The sequence below is a fragment of the Solea senegalensis genome, linkage group LG1, assembly GCF_019176455.1.
Source record: "Solea senegalensis isolate Sse05_10M linkage group LG1, IFAPA_SoseM_1, whole genome shotgun sequence".
NCBI classification, from domain to species: domain Eukaryota; kingdom Metazoa; phylum Chordata; class Actinopteri; order Pleuronectiformes; family Soleidae; genus Solea; species Solea senegalensis.
The window spans coordinates 21,886,035-21,902,284 of record NC_058021.1 but is presented as its reverse complement, the minus strand read 5'-3'; the positions used below and the strand labels follow the sequence as shown (position 1 = coordinate 21,902,284).

The following is a 16,250-nucleotide window of genomic DNA, read 5'->3' as shown; positions in this document are numbered from 1 at the left end:
TGCTCATAGTATTAATGTTTATTTGCACTGCCCAGGTTGTTAAAAACTGTGTTGATTAGTATTCAAGTATTCTCTTACTGATTACCTCAGTGCTGGAGATTGTACTAAATATCCGCTTTAAAATGTTCTCCTTATAACATCATCATCATCATCATCATCATCATCTCTGGATTACATTAGGTGACACAGTACAAGAATAAAGTTTAAATAAACATTATGTACATGTACTAAGGAAAAGAACACAATTTGTATATGCTTCTTTTGTTGTTGTAGTCGTTTACAGTGCAATCCCCATGCAACAGGACATGCAGTTATACAGAATGTGTAAAGACCATTTGGACCATGCTCGATGATGCATACAGATCTTCACCTATCTGACCAGGAGTGGTCGTCTGCTGCTGTCCACAAAAAAAACAAAACAAAAAAACTGCTTGATTTCCAATTAACATTCAGTGAAACACTGACACCCCTTCCTGTCTTCTAAGATGTGAGTGAGTGATATATATGTAATGTACATGATATACACACACACACACACACACACACACACACGCACAATAACTTTACATCATCCTGACCCAAACACACAGGTTTGATGGTGTAATTCAAAGAAAAGTTAACATGGCTGCATTTACACTGCAGACTTTGAGGCTCAATTGTGATATGATGCCAATGTGTGAGTAATTTGGAGGGCCTGCTTACATCGTCTTTCAAAAGTGACCCATATCTGATATCACAGGTTAACTTTTGGGGGCACTAACTACACGGAGGGCGGGGCTACTGACATGAAAACGAATAAGAGGCCAAAAAGAAACGGATCTGACGTCATCTGAATCAGTGAATTATATCTGATTTAAGCCACAAGAGAGAGAAAAGATTAGAAATGGGTCACTTGAACAATGCAGTGTAAATGTAGCCTTTTGTCTGTGACTAACCACAGCACACGCCATGAACAGAGCTGATGTGAACCAATAAAACATGTTGGCACTGATTATTATTATTAAAAGAATTAAAAAAAAACAACAAACAATCACATTTTTCTAGAATGGACAAGTAATGGCTCGAGCACTGGCATGTATACATACATATTGTTTTTAAGCTTTTAAATGTGGAACCAAAGTAAAAGCATTGAAACTGGCAGTCATTAAAAGCCTCTTGGTTTTACATTTGAAACTGATCTGGTACAAAGGCAAAAAAAAAAAAAAACTCCAAAACAATCACATTGGAAATGGAAAACAGTTAGATCACAGTGCAGTGAGGACTCGAGTCACAAAATATTCACTGTGCAGTTAGTTTGTTTTTACAAAGGCAACAAAATCAAATCTTTCAAACACACGGCAAGGCAAACTAGCAATCCCTGTTTCTGTGACAGCATTTGATGTACAGCGAGTAAAAACCATACACCGACAGTGAAAATTCAAGTAGGTTTTGTTTTCGTAAATCATCTGTGAATCCTAACTATTCATCTGAACAAATGAGACATGAACCCTTAATACGTTTGAGCGCAGTCGTTCCATGTGTTCACTTTCTATAATGGTAGAAAACGCTTCAAAAACAGAGACATGGCAATCATGAAAGCTGATTGTATATCATAACACAACATAAGCCAGAAGCTATTTTTTTATGCCAATGCTCCTGAACAATTATAAAATATTTGACATATGAAACACTGGTTATTGTCTGTGATTTTATACCAAACTTAAATCTGCAGAAATCAACTGGGGGACACAGAAGCATGCAGCTCGTTGGCAAACGTTGTCTGTGATAAAACAAACCTTTCTTGTGCCTAAAACATACAAGAAACAGGAAGTGAGGTGAATATAATAAAAGCATCTGATTAATGGAACACTGGGTTCATCTGTTTTAACATACAATGCATGAGAATAAATATAACGCAGACTCTCAGATCGGATCTTTAACGACATATTCTTGTTCATATAAATAAAACCTTTCTGTTTGCGTTCTGTGAAAAAATCTACTTGTATACAGATTTACAAGTCAGATTTTACTGTGGACTCCCTTTTCTTTTAGAAAAATGACTTCTTGCACTCCTTAGTATCAGAGTAAAAACACAGTATAGACATTCAGTTTCCCTTTTAGCACTTGTGGACTTTATGTAGCCAGTACATTATGTCCTTGAAACATTTGTGCCATATGTATTCCCGCAAGACCAAAGAAATGCACTACATACATGGTGCCAATGCCCTTCAACCCTACATTTTTTGATTTATCATTCAACTGCGACATTAATTCACATTAAAGGCTGGTTTTTAAATGAAACGCTCGACTGATTGACATAAATGAGTGATGTTCATTTTTGGCGATTACATTACAAATCTGAATCAGGTATTTGGATTTTTAAGAAGCATGAAGAAAAGAAAGAAGAAAAAAAAGATGCTAGACTCTTCACCTCCATGAGGCAGTGCACAATGATTTTTATGGCACTGACCAATAATGTGGAAAGTGTTCTTCAAGGTTCCTCTAAATCTTTGCTTCCATCGTCAACGCAAATGTCTTTTATTGAGCAATAAATATGTAAAGAACGGTAAACTTTTTTTGACAAATGGTGGTCGGGCTAACAGTCCATTATCCCAGGACGACTTCTGTTTGTGTCGTTGTAAATTGTTTGAGAGGAGAGGAAAAAAAAAAAGAAAAAGAAGAAGAAGTGGCCATGCACACAGAGTATTGCTAAGACGTCATTTCATGGCTTATGGATGGCCGGTTAAACGCTCCATCACTGCATCTTAGTGAACTCCGTTTCTCTCATCACATTCAGCCCAGTAATGTCACAAGTTCCAGATGTGCCACTACTGAAGAAGCTCGACATGTAAGGGTCCAAACTGTGACGTCATTTCATCCCTGTTGTGGCATTTGCTCGCCGCTAACACCCTGGTTCCCTTAATCGGTCTTCCCGTTCTCCTGAGGTGCGCTGGCTTTACTCCGCTGAGCCGAGCGCAACACCCTGTAGCAGCCTCGGGCAATCTTATGCATCCACATAACGTTCATGATGTCCAAGCAGATACTGGAGCAGATCCAAGCTACGCGGCCACCCCACGGCACAAGGTAGAAGGCCTCAGTGCCATAGACTGCATACATACGACTGTAGTAGACTGGCATGACGGCGATGCGGACCATGAAAAAGACTAAAGCCATGGCAACGCCATTTGCCATGTTGGGCCGGGAGGATTTGGGATAACCAAGTACCTCAAAGAACCAGCTGAAACACAACACAAAGCAGTGTCTAGCAGGATAACGATACACACATTACTACATTTAAGACAATCACAGTTTAACGTCAGACTTGTCAGGTATGACCGCAGCTAGATCAGGGCTCAGCTAGACATAAAGAGCATGCAACCATAGACGCCGTTCAGACCTGGTGTCAACATTCACTCTGAGAGATTGGATCACAAGTGAACAGGTTTGTACAGGTCTGAACACTCCCAATACGTCCTCAGGTCTGCTCACAGACGACTCATTAACGCTATACATATATTATTTGAATAACTCTGTATTCAAATAATCTCATGCGGTCACAGGAGACGCATCCTGGACACATTTGCTGGGTGAGAACAGTTGTATTTGAGGCTGTCCACATGGATGATGTGAATAACAGGTCTGAACAGTGCCATAAGTGCACACAATGAACATTTCTCACATTTAATACAACTAACAAATAATATCCAGGATAGACATCAACCCTGAATCTCAAGGCCTAAAGCTCAGGGGCCTCATTTATTAGTTATTGATATTATTATTAAATGCTGCAATTATCAAACAATACTTTTGTGGTATGAAATAACTTCAACTGGAGGATATATTACTTTTGCTTCCGCTGAGAAGATCAGAGTGAATTATCTATCCATAATTGTCATATATTGTGCTTCAGTGTTCAGGGTTTCATTTCATGCCAGCGTTCCAAAAGAGTTTTGTATAAATCCAATTCACCAACAAGTAAAATTCTGTTTCCCGTGACATTCCAATTACTCTGGATCAATTCATATTATTTGGAGCATTTTTCTATTTATTTATTTATTTTAGGCAGCTATGGGCGATGATTAAACCTTGCAAATTATGAACTGATTGTGACTTATAAATGGAAACTGGCGTGGGACATGCGTGCAGATGGTTTCATAAAATAAATAAATATTTATGCGCTTCCATGTGAACTCTGTGCACAGTTTTATAAATGAGGCCCCAGGTCATTAATAACAAGGTACATACCGCTGGTTCACACACGGTGTAGAAAACTCAGCGAGCAGACGGAAGTTAGCAAAATAAGGCAACATTCCTTGGCCCTGGAAGAACAAGGCAAGAACAGGAAGACAAGAGAAAAATAAAAAGGGACAAGAACAAGACACAGAGTCATTTGAATCAGCGGGCATCAAGATGGCGTACCATCTGCTCCTCAGGGCAACAATAGCATTTATCAGGATATCACAAGAACAACAGCAGTTTCATTTCACTTGCATAGCAAAGATCTCGACAAAGCATCAAAGTGAAGTTATACTTCATATCTCAAGACCTTGTAGGACATAAGTTATTTCATAATTTAATTTCATTTAAATTCAAGATTTAATTGGAGGGCTTGGGAAACTTTGAGCTAAAATTAGATTTAGTCCCCAACAAATTAAGAGCTTTTTGACAGATCTCTCCGTCAGGATACATAATCACTCCTTGAAAATTTGCAGGCCAAAATTAGACCATCATCCATTATATCCCTTCTGAATGATTCATTCTCTTCATTTATTGTGAGCAGAAAGCCATCAACTCCACAAGGAAATGGACACAAAGGCCCCGTGATGTGCAAATTACTAACAGTCTGGTCAATGCATGGATATAGTACAGACTGCCTTTACATCACATTAAATAAATAAAAAATACAGCATTTTGTATTTATTTAGGGTTAAACATGATCTAGACATTCTCCTCCTCGTGGGCAAAGTGTAAAGACCACACAGAAAGGCAATTCATCCGGATAAGATCTCAACTTTACACAGATACTGAGCAGAAACGACACATCACAGACTTTAAAACACAAACAGTACAACCAAACATACATACAATCATTTGGCCAGCCACTATTTATGGGAGCAATTACAAGCCATGCAGCATAGAAAAAGTAAAATGTTCAACTGTCAAACATGTCACAAATTCGAAGACGATGGCCTGAATTCCACACCGTCCTGATCTTAAAAATCTGTAAACTAAGCATAAATGACTTTATTTTTATTCTGCTTCATGGCAATTTTTACCTGCTGCTGAACAGAGAGGACTATGATAAAACCAATGTGGGTTCAGGAAATCTGATATTAAATGCTGTTGAGCCGGCCTACGATACTTAATCAACTGTTGAACATTAAACAGTGACGCTAAAATGACGGACTTCATGTTGTGCCGTAAGCAACATTAACTGCTCGATCTGGACACGTGCTTCAGCGAGTGCGGTCATTTTAAATGTTACCATTTTTGTTTTTACACACTCAATAAAAGGATTAAAAAGAATCACAGCATTCAGCTTGAATAAAAACATCTCAAAAACAGAATCCAGGGTTACTTGGCTTGTGGCCTGATTTTTAGAGCATGTAAAAGAAGACTTACCGTCAGAGCTGAAACAAAAGCTGGGCCATTGAAACATACTTACTATGCAACATAAACAGGGGTATATCTGCATTTCTTTTTCTCTACAACATGATGTGAACTCTTCATCTAGCATGAGCATGCTGGTACCTCTAGGAACTGGTAAGTCCATACTGTGACTGGGCAATAGATCTGCTCAGTGCAACACAGCAGCAATAACAGCAGACAAGATAGGAATAAAGTCCCTATCTAGACCGAGACCTGCTTTGGTCTCTGAATGATTCACTAACTCATTTGGTAGTTTTTGCATGAACAGGGATGACACGACCCAACTAGTTGTCGGTAGTTTTTGCATGTGGGGGTTTGAAGAGGGGGCTACTGATGTTAAAGTCAGCGGAAGGACACAGAGACAGGCAGACTAGACGGATACATTTGAAAGACGAAAAGAAAAAAAAAAAGATGCCACCACAATTGGAAGCAACTCAGAAGCGACACGACGACGAAATGAGAGCATGCATTTAATATTTAAACAGCATATAGTTTCATAGATTTAAGCATTAAACTGCACACAGCTGTCCAATTTGACACACAAACGACACTGTTATTCGATGAGAAATAGACCTAAACTCAATTTTATTAGTAGATGACGAGTCAATAATCAAACCACGCCAAAGCATTCATTAAATTAGGCTGATTTGTATATTTTAATACAGATTTTCCAACTCTAAACACATTTAATTGGGCCTTAATTAGAGCATATACCTCAAGATACTAAGTTATGTATCGAGAAGTTACACCTTTTTGTATATTTGACATAAACTACCACGTAAACACACTCGACACATTAACTAATAAGACAACACGTGACAAAGTGGAGTACAAAACTTAATAAAATGAAAATGAAAACATTTGGCATTGTTAATTGTAACTGTAATGATGCCTGCAGTAACGTGACGGTGGATTTAAATGGAACATTCATTCTGTTTTCCCACATGAATTTCAGATCTAGTCTGTGGAAAACAGTCATGAGTGAACAGTATGGCCTACTTCATCTCCACTACCTAATTGTTTTAAATAGCAGCCTGCTCTGTTTCTCCACATGAATGGCTGGATTTAAAGTAGAATGGCGATGGCGACGTACAAAAACAGATGAAAACATGATGTGTGATGTCACATTAAGAGGAGAAATTTGTGAATCCAGCCAATGACTGGACGGTTGAAAACGTGTAATGTACTTTACATATGGACTGCGGGCGTTAGACAAAATGTCTATGGCGCTTTACTGCTTTTTAATCAATATTAAAAGGATATAGGCAAAAATAAATGTAGCGCTAACAAAGAAGTAGCGTAAAAATAGGGATTAAGAAGCAGAGCAATCCACGCTGTATGTCCTTATGAGGAAAATACAGAACATTGATTGTAGTAATTCCAGGGTACACCTGACAGAATACATTCAACATTGTCTTAGAAAAAGGACATAGCTATTTTTTTGATACACTTGACCATCTGGTATCACACGGATGATGTTTTATGAGTGGCTTGGTCAGTTGTGTCAAGAGGAGTGTAAGAGAGAGAAAGAGGAGGCAGAACTAGGCTCTGGTACAAAAACAGACAGCCTGAAGGTACAGTCGATATTCAGGTGAGTAATTAAGAGCGTTATAAATCGTTTGTTGGCATGCACAGTAACAAGAAAGGAAGCCTGTCTGTGTAGAAAGCTGCCAGCATGCACACAGTGCTTACAGCTCAGCATTCAGCTGCGCTTAGTTCAGAAAAAAGCTTGGCTTTCGTCCAAGTTCACACAACATTTAAGGGGGTAAGTCGGTAGAGCAAACAGAAAGCACAGATACTGTAAGGGTAAGGTGAGGGAGGGTGGGGGTCATCAGCCGGTACCATTATTGAGCATTCCATGCAAAAAATACCATAGTCATTCATCGCTGTAATAATTATGCGACAGATCCTGGCGACCTGGAGGGTTTCAGATTGAACCAAGAGTGAACAGCACAGCTGAGTACACAGAACAATCTCTGTATCCAGATAAGAGCCAACTGTAAAGTAGGAGTGCACTTTAAAACTTAAAAACACATTGTGAAGTTGCCATAAGGAAATATGAGGTTTACCTTATTTTTGGTAAGAGGGCCTTTACAATATAAACTGCTTAACCTCAGTGAAATGTCCAACAAATTCAAAACAAAACAACAATCTAAAAAAGATAACCCCAGAAAAACAGCAACAAAAATCTTACTATTTATATGTATATATATATATATGAATAATAATGGCTAAATTATTGGCTAAATTAGTTAAAATCACCCAGCGTGACGGGACACAGCTGTTCACCCTTGGTTGTCTCCTTCCCATCTTGCCTGCATGTTCTGCTATTGGACAATAGGGCACTCACCAGTACATAGTAGTAAGCATACAACGCTGCCAGATGGTGAACTACAAAAAACTTGTCGCCTATCGCCTTCCAATAGTAAAATATTAGCAGCAGATCTGTAAAACAAGAGTACAAGGGAAAAAAGAACGAGAAAAAGATTACAATTTTACTGTGAACTGAAATACTTTGTTTAAAAATGATTATTTTACTAAGTTAATAGCACCTCATGCATGATACCATTTGCATGCACTACCCAGTATGTTTGTCTTACCAGATATGAGGTAGCCTGTTGTGATGGCAACATTAGTCTTCACCAGTGTAGGATCTCCCCTATTGAAAATAGACATTAGGTTTGACTGGGTTTGTGGAATGAAAATGTCCTGCAGCTGCTTTCAGACATTTTCCTGAATCGCATGGAGGAGCAAGCTTTTCCTTGAGTTCACGTCCAAGAACAGCTTACGCGTGCGATGTTGACAATCTTTCTTATTGGTAGTATCAAAAAAGAAAGTGGAATGAAGATAGTAAGAAAATGGAAAGTGCATCATGCAGGGATGTAGATCATTATGAAAATCTACCAGCATTAGGTTCTGTCCCCTAACACTCTGGGCCAATGAGCCAATTCTTTGAGCCAAAAAGACCACGGTGATAGCATGTGTCATAAGGTTGAGTATTATGAATAAAATTAATTCAAGAGGAAACCTTCTGCACTTGTTTTTGGCTTTGGATAAAAAAAGAAGACACCAACCAAACGCCATAAATCCACATTACGACATGTGGTGAACGGACTGGCCACGCCATTGGTCGATAAGCATTGGAAGTAAAAGTTAATATTACACGTGATACAGAGCCAGACTCTCACCAGACTGGGTCTTCATTGACGGGGTCATCGAACCACAAGATGTAGAGGCAGAAGAGTCCCACCAACAGTGCGTGAAACGTTGACACTGTCCTAAAATGGAAACCAGTCATACCGTTAGGGTGCTTTTGTTTTGTATTTTTGTTCAATAAGCTTCTCAAAAGGATCAGTCTTTATTCATGAAAAGTGCCTTGGAGCCATTTCATGCTTTTGCACTGCACTTTTAATCCTCGGCACACACTCAACGACAACAACAATCATAAATAAAATCCTGCCGCTGGATCAGGCAGAGTGGCATACTGTACCAGTCAACCAGTCAGATGCACTTTCTCCCATTACACCACCTGCCCAGACTACCTGACCACAAATTGACCATTGACTGATCTTACATTGCTTCTGTTGCCAGGTGCCAGCTAACTTTGCACTTTTTTTCCAGATTGGATGCAGAATTTATAAATTTATGAAAAAGGACTTGGGCCCTTTCCTGCAGCTTGTGATGGTGATGAGATGAGATTAGATGAGAGGCACATGGACAGCCTGTATGCAAACACACTGCAGGGGAACTGGACATCCCCTCACTTCCGTCACAGAATAGAGACCAACTGATCCTTTTACCAGGGAGAATGCAAGCTTGTAGTGCGAAGGAACACATTTTCATCATCTCACCACCCACCACAATGACTGCATGTACTGCACGAATGTATGAAAAAATAAAAAATAAAAAAAAATAGTAGGGACAGATTGCAATGCAGAATTTGTTGATTTCATTCTGTAAACAATCAAAACAAGGTTTAAGGTGGGTAAAAGATAAATGTATCATTTCTAAATTTAGTATGAGATTAAATTGACAAAATTTACCATTTCATGGAGGTCCCACTAAAGTACCAGAACCTTGACGGAGAGCCATGTAGAGCAACTACATGTGAATATATATGGGTTAACAGCCAGTGATTATCTTTGGACCCAGCTGAAACGAATCCCTACTGGCCAACACATGAGCAGCGCTCACCCCTCCCCTCGGTACATAGCATGTGTATATTTAAATAACATCAAACCCATAAGTCACCTTGAGTTCCATTCCACCTTCTGCTTGTCACTGAGGCCAACGAAGCCTGGGCTGATGCGCATGGACATCCAGGGACTGACCTTGTGGAAGAGCCATTGGAAGGTGAAGAAACTGGTCACTGAGATAGTGAGGATAAGCTGGCTGAATGGGTCCATGGCCATCCAACCCAACTGTGGGAGGAGGAGCAGAAAGAAGGAAAAGGTGAGAAAGAAGGTTTGAAAGCTTACATTCAAACAAATATCCCACAAAAAAATCTGTAAGTAATCACAGGCTTTGAGTTAAACATCTGAAACCTGTCGGGGGGCATCTTTATTAGAAAAGGTAAATGACTGAATAAAATCACTGTACAGAACTTCTGGACGTTTGTGTCCCAACTTTGGACTGTATGTGAAATAACATGTACACACATGGCGATAAAAACATTTATTTATTTGTGCCAAGAATACCACTTTTTAGGATGGATTTCTTTTCCCCATCTACACAACAGTCAAGAAATTTGCACATGAAGGCAACACAAACATTTCCTCAATGTTTATGACTGAATGACTGAACACAAATTGGAGGTCATTTCAAACAGGAGAGAGGAGAGAAACATTGCAAGGATGTGGTTTGGGTGTAAAATATTTGACAACTTATAACAACACAGCGTATACTGTATTATGTATCGAAAATAATGGCCACATTTTATTTTTACATTTCGGATTCCTGGTATTGTGAAAGTTGTTTATCTTACCTTTTCATAGAAACCTTGAACTGAACAAAGTCACCAATCATGTACAAGTCAAAATGTCAACTGTGCCAACAGCCTATTGGGTTAATCCTCACATGACATTATCAATGAACAACTAATGACGACATAATAATTTCATTTATGATACCCTCAAATAAAGTTGTGAAATATTATGGCGCAAATAAAGAGGGTGAATTTATTTCTCCATGCACTACTAAGTGACCTATTGTTATTAGGATATTTTATCTCCTGCCTCTTCTTATGGTGATTATGAGTATATTAAGGTGAATCAGTGAATTCTCTGGAGTGGAGTGTCAACATGTGAAGGATCTGGAATAACCTACACCATCATTTTCCTACAAGCTTCACGAAAAAAAGTCAGTTCATCTGTCAAATTCTTCTCGATCAGAATGCACCGTTTCTATATTTGTGTCCACATGGGTTCATCAAATGTTATCAGAACTGTATTTTTACAGCTCGGCACCATTTGGTATTATGAGGATAAATATATCACACTAAAGGCTGCAACTAACAATTATTAACCATAATTGATTAATAGGGTCAATTTTCTTCTTGATGAATTGAGTACTTGTTTGGTCCATAAAGAGTGAGAAAATGTTGATCAGAGTTTACCAAACCTGGAAATGATGATGTTCTCAAATGTCTTGTTTTGTCCACAAACCAGAATCAATCAGATTTAAAAATCTGAAAAATAACTAAAGTTTAATTATTGAAAAAACATTCAAACCGATTTATCGTAATTGATTTTTAGTAATTGATTAATACTCGAATTATCGATAATAAGAGTTCTTGGAGACTTAACCTGCATCAGGCAAATTTAATTTGGCAATGTTTTCTGCCACTTCCAGTGTTTATCTTAAATTAAGTCCTCCTACTGAAATCATTTGGTCTATTCCTGAAACCATTTTTACACTGAATATCAAACATTTTGAGTTTCCATCAAATGTTCATAGAAGCATTGCAGATTTCGGCAACGAACAGGAAGACGTATATCAAATATGCATCTTTTAAAGCTCCCAACACGTCACAGCTGATAAGACCACAGCTGATATGTCGTGGAATGTTGTCATACAGGCCACAGATTAAATCTTTGTCATTTTTGTCATTTTTATCATTTGCACAATGGCGGCAGTCATACATAGGTGCATCAACTGGCATCTTGGTAGCACACCTAACATATAAGTGTTGTTTTTTTTTGTTTTTTAATAATTAAAACAAGCTTCTCAAATGTAAATCTTAAATGTAAATATTTTCTGGTTTAGAAATAATTAAAACTGAATAGCTTTGGTAGCGTACGAAACAAAACATTTCAAAACAGGGAAACATGGATCGAAATTTTCTGACTTGTCACTGTCAGAGACTCGTGTTATTAATCATCAGCTCATCAAAATGTAAAAGAATGATTACTTGTCTGGTCGTTACAAAAAACACTGAGTCATTTTTGAATCCCTGTTACTAACAGATTACTTTAAAGTGTGGTGCTATAGAACACTACACAAATTAGAAACATCACAGATATAAGAAAAATACAAGTCAGTTTCAAGTAAGTAACGAATCAGTGCACTCGAACCTAATTTGTAAAGCTGGGTGCTGTGCTAAGACATGTAGGACAGACTTTGTTGTCCATAGTCCATAAGAACAACCTCATCCATCCACATGCATGTGTACTACACCTGAGCAGCAGAAGCAAGGACATCCTGGATACAGAGGAGAAGGTCTAGAGGCCCATAACTTAACTTATCTTTGCTGTAATCAAGCCATCACTGTAAAGATCCATCAACCGTCATAATGACTGTGAGTGAGACTGAAAGTAGCATAAACTACCACTGACCAAAAGACCACAAAGAGTTCACTAATTACAGCCATGTTAAAGTCTCGGTCACATGAACATGAATCAAGATTCTTTATTGGTCCATAAAAGCTTTTTTATGGCTTTAGCTCTACATGGTACTCATCAGATATGCTTTAAATTGATGAACCTACTGTTAGCAGCCTTTTTAATTAAACCCACAGTGAAAGGTTTAAAGGTCTATGTCTGTGGACCTAAATCTAAATACCACACCTGGGTATTTCATTTTAATTTAATTTAATCACTGACAAAGTCCACTTTAAAGTGTTAAATTGTAAAGTATTTTAATTATTATGAACCCCAAAGAGTCTCTTTTGAGTATTGACAGTTGCAAGACGACAAAGAAGACAAAATTGGCATCTCTAACATACATTGGAGCTTGCAGCCAGTAAATGGAATGTCACTGACAAAGGACCAGTGTCATCACACCACTGTGTGTGTGTGTGTGTGTGTGTGTATTTGATGGAGCTTTTTGCATACTGGCTAATTTGACTAAATCATTCCTTGATATCAGGCCATGTTTATTACCTTTATTTATTTACCTTTATTCATTTGCATTTCCTAAGCACTATATACAATAAAAACTCCCCTGTGTTATGTAATTAACAATGTTGCTTACTAGAAAAGCACTGTAAACAAGAAGAAAGCCAAGAGGAACCTGAGGCCTTTTTCACAGAGCCCTCTGCTTTTACCTCCCTATAATGCATTAAAGGCCAGTGAGCACCAGTACTTTAATGTAGCGTGCTGCAAGGCAGACATAGTTTTGACTGAGGAGAGATCTGAATATCTGACTTTTGTTATGCTTACAAAGCAATGGCTGTTTAGTTACACACAAGCAAGCTCCATGGAGGACACTGCTGCCAAGGGCAAACAGTTACAGAGGTCAACTTAAGTATAAAAAGGGAAGGAAGAGTCTGACAGAGAACACAAGCAAATACACTCACTTGTGAAAAGGTTTGTTTTCTTCTCTTTTACAAGGATTTCTTTGTTTTGAACCCCGAATTCAGATTAGATTTGAAATGAAAGTGTATTAGTAGACTATGGTTATGTAAAGGGGAATCACACACAGTTATTTTGGGATATACGAAGGCAGTCTGTTTACATTCCTTTTTTACTTCCTGTAGTTGATGACAGAGCTGTGCTGATCCAACCAATATCCAACCAATAGAATACTACAACTAGGGCTAGGACAATATACAAAATGATCATGCAAAAATCCCTCAGAATAAGGTGATAGTGGTGAATTCCATTATCAGAATAATTGTGAATGGCTCAAATCATGTATATTTCATTTGATTAAATTAAATAAAATTAATTACCATTCCAGGTCCTGTAGAAAACTAAAAGTACACATGCGTTAGTAAGTAAGTTATATTCTTAGGCTACAAAAACTTAAGAAACAAAAAACTATTTGTACTTTAAAACAATTATACACTACTACAACAATGTACTTGTGTACAGTACATTAAATTTCTCCAAAATAAACCCTCATAAATCAATACAGTGAACATTTAAAGCATATTTTATAGTATTTTGGTCAGATTAATTATGACAGGAAATGTTGGTATTGTCCCATGCCTCGATACAACACCAGGGTATTGTAAAAAAAACACACACACACACTTTCTTATTGACTCTCACTGCACACATGCAAGAATTGGAGCAGATGTGCAAACTGCAAATATTAACATTGAATGATTGAGACTGAAAGATTTAGCCCTGAAGGCAACGTTATGACTGTCTCAGGCATTTAGTATATCCCGCTTGGTCCCACCTTAAATATGCTGCAGGCCTAGGTGCACATTTTCTGGGAAATGATGTTTACATACACTGACTGCACTGGTTACTTCCTGGAAGCTTGTTGTCGTCTTTTAATGTTCCCATAACGACTGGCACTAACCGTTAACATGCGCTTGCAAGACGGTGGTCGTTTTTTGTCGTTTTCTTTCGTTTTCAACGAACGACTGAATCTCGTAAAACAACAATGTCAGTAGTCATCTCAACGCATGTGTTCCGGGGCTGTCATCACCTAATATGTAGCGGGGGTTAGCTTAGCACAGCATAGCAAAGCCCCCCCCCCCATTCACACACCTACAGACACGCCGCACTGCCTGTCCAGCTGCTGTGTTACAGGGAAAATATAACGCTGGCCTTGTGGCGTTGCTGTGTACCCGCCATGAGCACGAAGCAACAAGAACAAACAACAATCACGGACATACCTTACGACTTTCATCGAGATGGTGAGGTTTGCGCCTCACTCTCTCAGCTGCTTATGATTCCCACGGTCGCGTGCAGAGCCGTGTGTGTTGTGTCAAAGCCACAGCCATGTCGAGTCATTTTTTTTGGTGAGATGGGTGATAAAACATAGCTCGCCGCCGCCGCCGCCGCCGCCTCCTCCGCTCGCTCACTCACTCACTCTCACACAAACATGCACAGGCTGACGAGTTGAGGGGTGTGCGGACTGGGTTCTGCTGCTCCGAGTCTTTGTCAGGTTTGCGGTGTTTACGAGGATTCCAGTCCGACAAGAACCGTGCATAATTGCGAAGGTGCCGATCGTGAAGCTCGGCGCTCGATTACAGACACCACAAGGGGGGTGTCCCTCTCTCCCACACGTTGAGATCAAATTTCAGTAGAAACACACACACACATTCTTGTACAACGTTCTTAGTGAGGACACTGCATTCCCTATGCCCTTACCCTAGCCTTAACTATCACAATTAAATGCCCTTAACCTAAGCCTAAAACCAAGTCTTAACCCTCAAAAAGCTATTTTAGGGAGCCAAAATATCCTCACTTTCCTCTCCCTATGTTTTTTTTTTTTAAGTTTTTTGGTCCTCACAAAGATACACACACACACACACACACACAAGCACGCACGCAGGCACGCACACAAAGTGATCCGAGCCTATTTATAGCCAAGGCTTGTTGACTGAACTGATCCAGGGTGAATCAGATGGGATAGCCACTACAGGAAACTGAAGCCTAGACTTATCATCAATAAATCTGTTAATGCCGTTAAATATATCCCTTAACTATACCCTTACAGCCTTTACACAACTCATAATACCAAACGACCTAATGAGTGGACCACAGGTTTCATTATGCAAGATCTGTAATCACGGTCTGCCAACATTATTATTGGGTTCTTATTCAGTGTTAGAAAACATCCAAGAGCACATCCAGCTTTTATTGTGTGTCTTATGTTAAGCCATTGATGATATTGTCCATGTCCTTCTTCAGATAAGACCTGCAGTGCAGAGTCCTCCTAGACTCATTACCAGAGTGCAGATGACAGATTTAATGACCAGAGGGTGCAATATAAAATTACATCACCTATAAACTGTATGAGCAAAGCATCTTATTTAGAGCACAAGGATGTGGGCTGGTCAACGTCACCAGTGACCTGATTTAAAGTTGTGCAGAAGGTGCCTCTTTATATGTCACACATGGTCTCCAGTGTCCACAACTGCAAACGGATTACGTGGGAACTATTTCATCCCCAAACAGATTTTAACAGGACGTTTTCCCTCTGTGAAAGTGTCAGTTCTCTCCTTTGTGTCCCCTATGTAACATCTCTACTGCTGGAAAACATTAACTTTATGGTATTTAAACAAGCTCATTTAAACACAACTCCTGACCGGCAGTATGTTCAACAGAAACCTGCTGTGAACTGCATTATGCACAGTAACAACGTAGTTGGGCTTATTTTATTTATACTGTTGTGTGCGGCATGATATCAGTGTAACGTGTAAACAATTTAGTTGTAACAAA

At 38.9% G+C, this 16,250-nt stretch overlaps 1 protein-coding gene across 1 annotated transcript; it reads right to left on the bottom strand.

Moving 5' to 3' along the window:
• LOC122768366 (TLC domain-containing protein 4-B-like) lies at positions 1 to 15,228 on the bottom strand. Its single transcript, XM_044024345.1, has 7 exons — positions 14,699 to 15,228; positions 9,880 to 10,049; positions 8,817 to 8,906; positions 8,229 to 8,287; positions 7,979 to 8,073; positions 4,225 to 4,298; positions 1 to 3,217 (listed from the first exon to the last, which is right to left on the bottom strand). Exons 2-7 carry the CDS (start codon positions 10,038 to 10,040, stop codon positions 2,899 to 2,901), a joined length of 798 nt encoding a protein of 265 aa, XP_043880280.1. The 5' UTR covers positions 10,041 to 10,049; positions 14,699 to 15,228; the 3' UTR covers positions 1 to 2,898.
• Between the last annotated feature and the right edge of the window lie 1,022 nt (positions 15,229 to 16,250).